This window comes from Trichechus manatus, unplaced genomic scaffold (assembly GCF_000243295.1).
Source record: "Trichechus manatus latirostris isolate Lorelei unplaced genomic scaffold, TriManLat1.0 scaffold00070, whole genome shotgun sequence".
Lineage (NCBI taxonomy): Eukaryota > Metazoa > Chordata > Mammalia > Sirenia > Trichechidae > Trichechus > Trichechus manatus.
In genome coordinates, this window is record NW_004444006.1 from 4269102 (window position 1) to 4282241 (window position 13140).

General features: G+C 55.5%; 1 protein-coding gene across 1 annotated transcript; it reads left to right on the top strand.

Moving 5' to 3' along the window:
* Positions 1–206: 206 nt before the first annotated feature.
* EFNB1 (ephrin B1) lies at positions 207–12929 on the top strand. Its single transcript, XM_004380097.2, has 5 exons — positions 207–849; positions 9499–9776; positions 10601–10693; positions 10893–11021; positions 11154–12929. The coding sequence occupies exons 1-5, from the start codon at positions 722–724 to the stop codon at positions 11567–11569; spliced, it is 1044 nt and encodes a 347-aa protein (XP_004380154.1). The 5' UTR covers positions 207–721; the 3' UTR covers positions 11570–12929.
* The last annotated feature ends 211 nt before the right edge of the window (positions 12930–13140 follow it).

The window sequence follows — 13140 nt, forward strand, 5'->3', positions numbered from 1 at the left end:
CCCTCGGACACAATCGCCGGCTAACTAGGACTTGGCAACGGGGCTGCCGGGCTATCCGGCTGAGGCTTCAGAGGTGCAAACTGATGGGACTGGCTCGATCGGCAGCGACAGCGTCCCATCCACTCTTCTGAGAATACCGAGCGGGACCCGCGCTGAAGTAGAAGCTGTCGGGGGTGGGGTGGGGTGGGGGGCTCAGCCCAGAGTCCCAGTGTGGCCCGGAGGAACGGAGCCCGTGCCAGGGCGACCCAGTCGGGAGCCCAGGGACCGAGCTCGTGTTTCGGGGAGACCACCACTTCTTCTCAGGGGCGCCGGTCCCAGGACGGTCGAGGCGTCGGGGCGGCCACCGAGTCCTCAGCGGGGATACCCCTTCGGGGAGAGGGCGCGCAGTCCAGAACAGTCTTGGGGAGCCGAGCGGAATCGGCCGGGATCACCCGGGGGCGCAGAGCCCCCGTCGCGCCTCGTGCGTCGGAAAGGCCAGGGGAGCGAGCCCGTGGAGGCCGCAGCCCATGCCCGGGTTGGGGGCGGTTGCCCAGTGAGTCCTCCTGGCCGGCCGGGCGGAGAAGAACGACACCAAAGCCGGAAGGAGGGGAGCATTTCAAGGCCGGTGGCTGCGGAGGATGGGAGCCTGAGTGGCTCCGAGCGCTGCGCTGCACGGGAAGACGAGGCGAGCTTTGCTGAGGAGGCGCCAGGGCTTCCCGAAGTGCAGTCTGCCCCCGGGAAGATGGCCCGGCCTGGGCAGCGTTGGCTTGGCAAATGGCATGTGGCGATGGTCGTATTGGCGCTGTGCCGACTTGCCACGCCACTGGCTAAGAACCTGGAGCCTGTGTCCTGGAGCTCTCTCAACCCCAAGTGAGTAACTTAACCGCTGTGGTCCCCGGCCATGGGAGGCACTCCTTCGGGGTGAGGCCGCGCGCCCCCGAGTGCGTGTGGGGAGGTTTCGGAGGAGGAGCGGCGCCCCATTTTGTCTTTTGCTTTTTTGAGTGTGTTTTCCTGCGGGCAGGCGGGGCAGGGTGCGCCGGAGTGGGGTGGGGACACTTGGCGGGATTGTGACCCCTCGACTTCCCGGCCCTCACCTCTGCGCGTCCCAGATAAAGTCGAAATGGACGCTCCAGGCGGAACAGGGGAGTCCGGGCGCTTGAGAACACACCCGAGAGTTGGGTGGGGGCGAGAACGCAGCCCTCTCTGGGGGCCCCTGGAAACGTGGCGGTCTTCGCCAAGAGCCGCTCCCGGGTCGAGCTTGACCTGGGCGGGGGACAAGGCAGGAACACAGGTTCCTGGTTTGCTTAGCTATGGAGGGAATGCGGTGCGGGACCCGGCGCTTGGGCCGGGTGGGCAGCGCCTATATCCGCACTCCAGCTTCTCCCATTTTCATTTTTCTTTCTTCCCTGTCTGTTTGCCTCCGTCCCTGGCTTTTCGCTTTTGCCGTCTCTTCTTGCGCCACCACCCCCCCGCCCCCCGCGCGCCTTTTCTCCCAGCCCGGGCGGTGGAAAGGCGGGCGCCGCTCCCAGGATCACAAAGGCGGCGGGCGGAGAGGGGCGGAGTGGGAGAGAGGTTGTTGCAGGGGCTGGGGGGTGTCGATCTACCGCTCGTCGGGGGTCCAGTGGAGCCGCCGGTAGAGCTTCCAGGGCCCGCCTGGGAGAGTGCTGGCCAAGCTGGCGAGGGAGGTGGGTGGAGAGGAGCGATTCCTGCCCAGGCGGGTCCGTTGCCCGTCCCCCCGCCATGTCCCCTAGATTGGGGAGCTGTGCTTGGTTTTCCCCCAGGGGTTGGGGGACAGCTATATAGAGATCATCTCTTTTCTTCCTCCTTCCGCTTCACTGCCCCCCCCTCCAACAACACACACCTTTTAAGGGCGGTGGCTCAGTGGTTTCTGGGCTCTTAGTAGGGAGTCGTTGGGGCTGTTGTGGTGACCTCAGGACCTTTTTCTCTTTTGTCATCTAGGACTCAGGTTGGAGCCCAGGGTCAAAATCGCTCTTTCTCCCTGTCATCTGACAGTGTGTGACACCCCCCACTTAGCGGGAAACTGGGGGCTTTGGCCTGTCCTGTCTGTGCTTTCCGAATCCTGTGTCTGAAATCCCTTCCTGTCCACTCTTACTGGACTCCTCGCTAACTTCCTGGGCTTCTGCCTGCCTTGGCCTTTTGGGTCCCAGAGATGGTGCGTCTCTTAGCCTTGGAGTGGGAGAAGGTGGCTTTTTTAGTTCTCCTTGGGTTAAGGTAGGGTCCCAGTATTGGTGGTCAGTGGGATGGCTAAACCAGGGTCAGGTTAGGGGACTCTGCCTCTGTGCGAGGAAAGGGATTGGCAAGAATTTCTCCCCTATCAAAAAGCCAAGCTGAGTATAGCATTCTCCTAACAGCAAAGACTCAAAATGGCCTGGGGCCCAGGGCCACTCAGCCCCTGGCGGGAGGGGGGAATAGGGGGAAGGTTGTGAAGTGCCCAGATCCCCCCTGTAAGGGTGGAGGCTAGAAATGCGCTCTCTTGAGCAAAGAGAGCAGAAATCTGCCTGGGGTTGCCCGTCATAGGGGCTCATGGGAGTGACCTAATTACTCTCTCGGGTCTCTAACCAGAGATAGCACACAGCTCCACATCTGGAAAGGAGCCCTCCTGCAGAGTGTGGGGGGTGGGGGGAGGGTTGGGAGAAACAAGAGCTGTCTGAGCTTCCCCCTTTTTGTGTCCTGAACCTTTAAAGTTCTGGACTGGTTTACAGGTTTTTGGAGGTTGTACTCATTTGTTCCTCTCCATCAACCTCAAGCTGGGGGCAGGCATCCTGGGGAGGGGGGCTGGGAACTCACTAGGACCTGCATGAATTCCATCCTGTAATTGAGCAGATCCTGGGAATGGTCAGGGACTGATCTTGGTGCCCCCAGCACTGCCCTCCCCCCAAAGTTCCATCGTCTATGCTCGGGTCTGGAATGCAGCCACGGTCTGTGTGTTGGCGGGGGTGGGGGTGGCTGAGGGGCTACTCGGGGAGAGCAGGAGGACAGGAGAGAGGCACTGCCCTCAGCTGGACTCCAGCTCTGGGGGCTGCCTCTGCCACTGTGCCCAACCCTCAGGCTGCCACAGCCTTTCAAATAACATTCTCTTTCTCTCTCTCTGCCTGCTGCCTCTCAGACCCTTTGGGTTCGCCCTCTCACACCCTCTGTGAGCTGTGCTCACCTCCCCTCTCCAGCTAGGCTTGACTGCTCTTCCTCTTTCTCATACTCCCTCTCACTCTTAGTCACTCTCTGCCTCTTTTTCTCAAGTCCTTTTGTTTCTTGCACATGCCCCTGCTCTCCCTCACAGGCTCATTTTCTCTCTTCCCTCCCCTCTTCCTCCCAGCTTTTGGTCTCTCTCCTCAGCCCTGTCAGGAGCTGGCAAACCGCCCCCCCCCCAAATCTCCCAGCGCCTATAAACCCTGCCTTATTGCTTCCTCCTTGGGGGAAAAATCAAAATAAAGAAGTGGTGGGGCTAGGGATATGCTTCCAGGTTCCAGAGTGCATACAGCCCCAGCCCTGACTGGGGGGTGGGGGGCTGGAAGGGCCAACTTAAGACTCCCAGCCTCTTTTCCAAGGAGATGCTGGGGCCTTCCAGGATGGTAGTCCTTGAGTGTTAAGAGCTTCTGCTTCCTTGGCCCCCTCCTGTCAGATTTGCTCCATGAGTGCAGGGTGGGGATGTGGGTTTGGTCCGGCTAGAGGTTGGTAGGAACCAGGGTGTGTGCGTGTGTGTGTGCGTGTGTGTGTGCGTGTGTGTGTGCGTGTGTGTGTGCGCACGCATCTGGGTGGGGGTTGAGGAGGGGGCTATGAGCAGAGTGGTCCCAGGGCAGCCCCCTCCCCCAGCCTCTTTCCCCAGGGTGCTCAGGGAAGCCGGCCGGGCTCACACTTGAGTCCTCAGCCAAGTCCAGCTGCTGCAGTTCAGTCTCTCAGTCTTGTGCTGACCTCTTCCTGCCCCCCACTCAGGTTCCCCCACCTCCAGGGAGTGGGAATGTGCCTGAGATCACATTACACCTTCCCTACAAGGGGGTTGGGGGTGAGCTTTTCAGCTCAGAGCCAGGACCCTTGACTCCAGCATGAATGGGGGCAGCTGCAGACCCTAACCCATGCTTGACTGCTACAAGTGAAAATGCTGGCCCCAGCCCCCTCACAGCTGTTCCAACTCAGAGTCCTGGGGAGGCCAGTTCAGGGTTCCAGGGCGGCAAGGGACCTGACCTCTTCTACTCTGTGGCTGATTGGCCGCAGGTGGAGGCCTGAGAGTGATGGGAACCCAGCAGCTCCTAAAGTTCCCTGTTCCTCTTCCTCTCCACTCTCACCCCAGGCTTCTGGGCAGGAGCAAGTAGGGCCTGGGAGACTGGTTTGTGGGCTGAATACAGCGTCCCCTTACTCCCCTCTGCGCTCTCCGTGGCATCACCAGCTCAGGTGGATGGCGATGGGCAGGCCCTGGACACTGTGCATTACTGTTTTCAGGGGCTGGGATTATGGGGAGGGTGGGCCAGCCAGGAGGCCACTGATTGCCATGGAAGCATTAGGTTTGGGGGAGGGTTTACCCTGTGATTATTAGGGGAGTTGAGGTGAGGGGAGGATGCTCATCAGCCACATTCTGAGTTCATTGCCTCATGGACCATAGCAACCCCTCCTGGGTGTGTTGTCATGGTGGTAGTTTTGGGTGGGAGTGCTAACAGCCAGGAGCGTAACCTCCTTCAGCTTCTTTCTTCTAAATGGTACTGTGGTTGGTGTGCTAAGTCAGGCAACACCTTGCTACTTACAAAGCATTCTTGTATATGATCTCACTGGATGCTCCCAATAGCCCTGGGAAGTAGACATTGCCCCATTTTCCAGATGAGGAGGCATATGCCCAGAAAAGGGAAGTGACTTATCTAAGGTTAGTGAGCTCGTAGGGGAAGAGCTGTGATATGTGCCATTCTTTCCAGGTCATCCTGCTGCCATGGAATCTAGGAGAGATGGGAATTAAAGGTGGGGTTTGGGAAGAGGCACTTGCTCCCTGCCGCTGGGTTCCCCTCTCACGTCACAGGTGTGTATGTGCATCTGTCCTTGTGGCTCAGGTCCTGCCTGTGTGGGGTGAGCAGTGCTCTGGCTTCCTCATTTGACTTTCTTTGGCCAACCTCCTAGGGCAGTCTACTCTACTGTCCTGAGCTAAAGGCAGTCAACTTGCTGCCTGGCACTCTCCTTCCTGAGCTTTGAGTAGCACCTTTGGTTCCTGTCTGGGCCAGGAATCTCACTTTCTCTCAGGGACCCTGCAGAAAGCAGACAACGGAGAGGGAGGTGTTAAGCCCCCAGTGGACACTACCTTTGGCCAAGTGGGACAGAAGGAAGGGCATAGATCAGCATAGGTGGGGAGGGTGACTTCCTCTGGGACTCTCTTGGCTTCCCTGCTTCCGACAGTGCTGTGTGTGTGCCAGGACCCAGCTGCTGCTCCTGCCCACCCACGCCTGGGCGGGCACTGCTAGGACATGCCAGGCCTGCTCCTGCCGCCTCGAGGGCTGGGTGGAGCTGGTGGAGTGAAGAGGAACCTTTAATTCGGGGGCTCCCCACCCTAGCTGGGATGAGAGCAGACTTGAGCTCTGGCTTGGGCTTGGGGGTGCAGGCGCAGTGGTGGTGCGGTTACCAAGTCAAGGTCATGGCTAGAGTCTTCTACCAAACTTGGACTTTCATGGCCTGGAACCAAGTTCCTCCTTTGGCTACTCTTTGACCACAGTTTCTAGAGCCTGAGGGAAGGGTGTGAGAGAAGGAAGTGTAGACTTGGGCAAATATAGGTAGCTTTCTGGACATCCCCCCCATAGCTGCAAGTTCTCTCCCATGTAGATAATATATATATGGGTGGGGAGGGACTCAGCTGGATAAGAGAAGCCTCGGGGGTCAGTTGGCCTCTGATCAGTCCAGGGCCTTGGATTGCTGCTCCACACCTTTTGGGCTTTCACATCCCAGGATTCCTTTCAGCAGTTATGGCAGTACTTCTAAGCTTAGTAGAAAGGCTGAAGAAGGGACTTGGGCTATGGTGGAGGGGAGGAGGCAGGTCACAAAACAGGAGTGGTAACAGCTCAGGCTCCCCCCACCCCGCCCCAGTCATTTCACTCCCTGGGGTCCCAGGGTTATCAGAGGCTAGGGAGGGAAAGCCTCAGGGGTTACCATGGCGACCTGCTTCAGGCTTCCTGCTGGGCCTTGTCAATCCCCTTATTTTCCAGAAAAGGGCTTTGTCTGGGGGTGGCCCCAGGCAGGAAAACTTGGTTTGATAGTGGGGAGAGTAATTTTTGAAATAAAGAGTTTAACCTGAGGACAATCTCTTCCTCCTTCTCTCCAACCCCTACTCCTGACCTGGTGAGTAAGTAGAAGGGAGATCTATAAGTTCCCTATGTACAGTCTGAATAGTGTTGTACCTGGCTTCAAGTTCTACTCTCACTGGCTTCAAACTCCCCTCTCATAGCCCCTCTCCACTTTCTTGGGCTTCTCACAGGCCAAGACGCAGTTTTCCCAGTGGTGGGGTAAGATGCTAAGAAGGCACCATTATGGTAGATTAGGGTCAGGGAAGGTGGGTCTCATCAGGCTCCTCTCCTTCTGCATGGCCATTGTACTTAAGTGGAAGGTGAGTTTCCCTCTGCCAGCTGCTATGCAAATTAACTAATAAATATTTATGAAGTCACTGTTCACTGAGGTTGAAGAGAGTCTGAGGGGTGTTAGGGGGAATAGTCCTTTCCTTCCCCCTCCCCCACCTACTATATAGACATCTGTTTCCTCAGTGTCTCTGGGTTAAAGGTAGAAGCCCTGTGTTCCAATTCCAGGGTACAGATGGTGATGGGAGACGGAGCTCAGGGCAGGCAAGACTCCCTTCTCGGTGATTAAGCCAGGGCCAAGTGGTTAGAAAGGCAAGCTGGCCTATGCCCCTTTCATGCCGTCTGTGTACCTGCTGTCACCTCCAGGTGGAGCCTTGCTGAGGTGCAACTGTATAAGGACTCAGCCTGTTAGACCCGTAGGGGTTAACGTCCTGGGTGGATTTAAGTCTGTGGAGTTGACATTGAGCATCTCTCTTCAATGGGAACATTCATCTGATCATCCATTCCCTCCCATAAGGGGCCTGGACTCAGTGAGTCTCTGTGGTTCCCTCTGGCTCTAAGATGTTAGAAGTTTGATACTGCTATCTGGATGGAACCAGTGTGAGGACTGGAAAGTGAAAAATGCTTTGGGAATTATACAGGCTTTGGTGAAACTTGTTGGCTTTTTATGGCATATGTGTGGGTGCGTTCCCTCTCAAATGTTTATATGGGCCTCCATTCCATGCCTGCTTCCTTTCTGGCCCTCTGGAGTGGGGTAAAGTTAGGTTCCAAGAGGAGAAGACCTTCTCGTTTTGGCTTTTACCCTCCTGCACACCAAGATGGTCCTAGGTAGGTCCCAGATTGGTGGAGCCTCACCTGACCTGAAGGGAGGGCTGCTTTTCTTCATCTACTTCATCTTCTTGGTCTAGTTCCCTCACTCTCCCACCTGGGTATCATTTTCCTCTCTAGGGTAAGGACACTGAGGTGTGGCACTGCAGAGGCATTGGCTCAGAGCTCACAATAGGTCCTCATTGCTTGTAGTACCCACTGTATAGTGGGCCCTCAGGAACTGGAATCACTCTATTCCCAGATTATTGCAGTAGCCCCTGAACTGGTGCTCTTCACCGGCAGAGCCTGTCCGACACTGTCAGCTTCATTCTCTTTAAGCACTGCATTTAGCCCTTCATTTTCCTTCTTGCTTGAGAGTTTGTCACCAATAGGATGTAACCCACTGCTTATTGTGATCCTTGAGGTCTTTCAATCTGGTCCCAGCTGATCTTTTCTTCTGTTCCTCTCTACCCACCCCCAGCCAAGCTGGACAAATTACTGGCCTAGGTTTTGTGTCCTAGACAATGCTGTCCACTCTTACTCTGTGTTGACTTTTTATTCCTCACCCAGGACCCACTTTCATCCAGCCCTTTCTGTGGAACCATCCCTGACCATCCTGGTCAGATGAGCTGTCTCTTCTCTCCAGTGCTTGCTGTTTGAACCACCATCCTCACACATAACCTACAGATAACCTTGTGCTGTCTCTTGCTGGAGTGTGAACCATTTACTTTTCTGACCCAAACCAGGTGGTAAACTCCTCAAGGATGAGGCTATATCTTCTCTCCCGATTTTCCCTCCAAGAAACAACACTGGGCTCATAGGTACTTAATGTTAGTATCTGGCCTCCTGTTTCTTGACAGACTAAGGAGGAGTCACACATGTTGAGTGCCTACTACGCGCTATGTGCTCTGTGTGTGCTATCTCATCTACCCTCCTGGGAGGTAGGGGCTCTTACCATGCCTGGTTCACAAGTGAGGAAACTGAAGCTCAGAGAGGTCAGGTAGCTCATCCAAGGTGGCAAAGCTAGTAAAGGCCAGGTATGTCTGATTCTAAAGTCTATGTCTTTTCCTCTACATGGTACTGCCTTGCTATCAGCTCCAACCTTCCCAGGATCAGAAATGACCAGTAGATTACCACCTGTGCCCTTTCTTACTGTGGGCTTAGATAAGGAGAGGAGCATATAAATAGGTGGCCCTGGGAAGCTGCCCTGCCCCTGCTTTCTCCCAGTTCCTGGTCTTCTGGATTAGAACATGAACCTGGCCCAGAAGGCATTTGTCCATCTTCTCTCAGAACATGTGGTAGGAGCAGCGTGGCAGTAGGGAGATTGGAATCCAGATAAGTGGGGTTCCTGAAGCCCTATCATACATGGTCTGTTGTCCCTAGCTGGACCCCTTCTCCCCTCTGTTCTTAAGAGTGAGCTGATCAAGTTTGGGGATTCAGGCTCTTACATTGTGGGGGTGGGGTGGGGTGGGTCACTGGTAGAATACTGCACAGTGGAAGTAGGGAGAGCCGTGTGGAGCTGTACCTGGCCAGAGATTGTACTTATCATCCCTTGGCTCCAGGCAATGCCTGTTCCTATCTTGCTCATCATACCCAAGATTAGCAAGGAAGGCATGGGTCCTAGACAGGTTGAGCTCCCCTAGCCTTGGCTGGGAGCTGCGGGGGTGGTGGCTAAGGCATGTGTGGGCTTGCTGTGTGTGTGTGTGTGTGTGTGTGTGTGTGTGTGTGTGTAGGGGAGGTGGTGGCAGCAGCTGTGTGTGCAGGAATGTGAGTATGTTGGGGGAGGGAGAACAGGGGATGCTGCCACCTTCAGGCAGCCCAGGCCTGACACCTTGGTACCCAGCCCACTGGCCACGTCAGCCCCCTGCGGAAATACCACATTAGGACAAAGGGCTCTCCCAGCTAGGCAGTGCCCCACCCTGCCAAGCAGTCAAAGCCTGGCAGCCTTGCCCATAGGCCACCCCTTCCACACCCTGCTGGCAGTGTGGTTCTCTCTCCCCACCCCCACCAGCCTAAGGTTGGAGGAAGGGCAGAATGCCTACTGTCGCCATCTCCACCCAGTAGGCCCAGCCTGGCCCTCATTGTCTGCTCCCCTGCTTCTGGGATGGCCTGGGCCCCCAACCCTGGGGCTGACCATCTCCTCCTTTCTGGGCAGGTTCCTGAGTGGGAAGGGCCTGGTGATCTACCCGAAGATTGGAGACAAGCTGGACATCATCTGCCCCCGAGCAGAAGCAGGGCGGCCCTACGAGTACTATAAGCTATACTTGGTGCGGCCTGAACAGGCAGCTGCCTGCAGCACCGTGCTCGACCCCAATGTGCTGGTCACCTGCAACAGACCAGAGCAGGAAATCCGTTTCACCATTAAGTTCCAGGAGTTCAGCCCCAACTACATGGGCCTGGAGTTCAAGAAGCACCATGATTACTATATTACCTGTGAGTCCCTGTCCACCATGTGATTCTCTCCCTGGGCTTAACTCTCTTATATCCTGTAGTAGTGGGAGCTTCTAAGTAGTACAATGATAGTGCACACAGTTAAGGTCCTGCCTGATCTCATCTTTGAAGACTGGCATGCTTTCCTCCCAGTCTGGCCTTGGAATCTTGGCCCCAACACCCCCCAGGGGGCCCACTGCCAACTTGCCTTGGCACTCCAGGAGTTAGGTGGAAGAAGACTCCAATTCTTGTTGCTTTCTCTCTTATTTTCTTTGCCCACCTAGGATCTAATCTTGGGAATGGCAGAGTTGGCAGAGCCCTTTGAGATCAGCTAGCTGTTCAGCCTTTTTTCTCATGGGAAATTCAGGGAGGCTCCAAGAGGTGAAAGGGCTTCTTGCTCTAGATCACACAGGGGGTTAGGGACAGACTGGGACTCCGACCCAGATCTCCTGACCCGTAATCCAGGATTCCTTCCAGTCTACATAGAAGCTTCCCTCATAATGCCAGTTCTAATTGCTTTGCCTCTGAGCAACATCGCCCAATGAGAAGACACACCTTATTGTTGCCACTGAGGAACAGGAACCAAGGCCTGGTCATGAGAGAAGCAATGCCCTTGGGGGAGGAGCTTGGCCCCGGCTGGGCTGAGCTATGCTACTCTGTTCCTAGTGGGAGGGAGGGAAGTAGAATGGTTCACAGGTAGGTAAGAGCTGCTTGCCACTCCCCCACTCCCAGTTCTATCGCTATTATTGGCTGAGGCAGCACTAGGGTTTCTGGGGAATGCTGACAGACCTTTTCCTTCCCCTGATTTATTTGGCCTCTTCCTGCAGCTACATCCAATGGGAGCCTAGAGGGGCTGGAGAACCGGGAGGGAGGTGTGTGCCGTACACGCACCATGAAGATCATCATGAAGGTTGGGCAAGGTGAGTGCCCAGTCTGAGAGATCCCCAGTTAGGCCTTTAGAACAGGTGTTCCTCACTGGGTGTGTGTGTGTTGGGAGTGAGGAAGGGGCAATGGGGTTAGAGAATCTGAGTTCCAGTTTACAGGCCATTCTTGGCCTACCCTAGATCATCAAGAGCACCAGCAGTCTCTCCCTCTCACCTGTCCTCTCCCTACCCCCAGATCCCAATGCTGTGACACCTGAGCAGCTGACTACCAGCTGGCCCAGCAAGGAGGCAGACAACACTGTCTTGATGGCCACACAGGCTCCTCGTGGTCGAGGCCCCCTAGGGGACTCTGATGGGAAGCATGGTGAGTGTATAAGTGTTTCACAAAGGGCAGAAGCCAATGCTCAGTCTCCCTGTCAGCCATATCTCTGAAGATCTGGCATGTCTCCCTGGGACCCCTGGCTGAACATTCCAACCCCCCCTTTCCCTTCCTCAGAGACTGTGAACCAGGAAGAGAAGAGTGGCCCAGGTGCAAGTGGTGGCAGCAGCAGTGGGGACCCTGACAGCTTCTTCAATTCCAAGGTGGCATTGTTTGCGGCTGTTGGTGCTGGCTGTGTCATCTTCCTGCTCATCATCATTTTCCTGACGGTTCTGCTACTAAAGCTGCGCAAACGGCACCGTAAGCACACGCAGCAGCGGGCAGCTGCCCTTTCGCTCAGTACACTGGCCAGTCCCAAGGGGGGCAGTGGCACTGCGGGCACCGAGCCCAGTGATATCATCATCCCCTTACGGACTACAGAGAACAACTACTGCCCCCACTATGAGAAGGTGAGTGGGGACTATGGGCATCCCGTCTACATCGTCCAGGAGATGCCACCCCAGAGCCCGGCGAACATCTACTACAAGGTCTGAGTGCCCGGTGCGGCCTCAGGCCCTGGAGGACAGACGGCCTGGACCACACCTCTCCTTTCTCCTCCACACCCTCTCCCCTTGCCAGCTGTGCCCACCTTTGTATTTAGTTTTGTAGTTTCTTGGCTTTTATAATCCCCCTTTTTTTCCTGCTCCCTGGGCTTTGGAGGGGGGTGCTTGTGCCCCTAACCCCCATGCTCTTGTGCCTTCCCCCTCTGACCAGGCCTCTGGGCTCTGTGGGGGCACCCCTTCTTGGTGGGCAGGGTTGGATGCTGATGGACAGCAGGCAGGGAGATAGCCTTCTGGCCTTGCCCCCACCCTTGTCCCTGTGCCCTCTTCCCAGGACTGCTTGTCTACTATCATCACTGTTTTTAATACTTTTGTGTTCATTTTTTAGCTGTCAACTCATTTTCATCTGTTTTTTGAAGAAAAATGTAAAAGGCAGCCTCTCTCCAGGCTTTCTGAGCCTGGCCAGCCCATGTAAGAGTATAAGAGGGCCTGGGGCTGGGGCTAGGACTGGGGCAGGATGTGGCCAGGAAGCATAGAATGCATTTATTTTATAGACTCCTCAGCATTTCTGGGAGGGGTGGGCAGGCCAGGGCTGTTCTTGCCCATGAGGGAAGTGGAGAGTGCCATTTGGGCAAGGTATCCCACCCTCCCCTCTTGACCTTCCTTCTACAAAGCTAATCCTGGCAGTGGGGTAGTAGCTGCCACCCTTCCACCAAAAAAAAAAAATCCCTTTCTTGTGGGATTCTTGGGCATCTCCTGCCTCCCTCACTCTCACGGTAATTAACGTCTTAATTGGCCGTTGCCTGGGGAACAGGAGAGCTGCTGCAGGCAGATGACCTCATGGGGGGTGGAGGGCAGTAAGCTGGGAGTTACCCCCCCACACACACACCCTGTTCTCTCCTCACCTTTGGTATCCTTTAGCCTGATGGGGAAACAGAGGCCCAGGTGGAGGCCCAGGTGGGTATAAGGCCAGGTGGCCTGCTCCTTGTCTGGGCTTTAGCACAGGTGGGTGCCTGCCATCCACCCAGCTCCTATTGGCATCCCAATCTTGGGCTGGGGCCTGGGAAGAGGAAGAGACTGCCAGGGGCTGGGCCAGCCCACCGTGCACTTTGACCCCGGCTCCTTGCCAGCACGGCTGCTAACAGACTGAACTTGACTGTGCCTTGCAGGCACTCCCAGATCGGCTGTGGAAGGAGCTGGGCCTTATACCATCCACCTCCACATGGCCTCTTGGCCAGCTGCCCACCCCAGTGCCAGGTGGGAGAGGGAGCAGAACAGCCACCCCCTTCCAGGTGGCAGTCAGAAGGGTTTTTGTTTTTGTTTCTGTTGCCATTTGTGTAAATACTAGTCTTTTGGAAAAAATAATGTAAAGATGTTTTGTATAAACTCTGAATTATTTTCTTGTTGCTTTTTTCTTAGAAAAAAAATGAGAACTAAAAAAAAAAAAAAATTAACCACACGGAGAAATGGGTGTAAAATGGTGTCGTGATATTGGGGAATGGAATGTAAGTGTATGAGAGAGAGAGAGAGAGAGAGAGAGAGAGAGAGAGAGAGAGAGAGAGAGA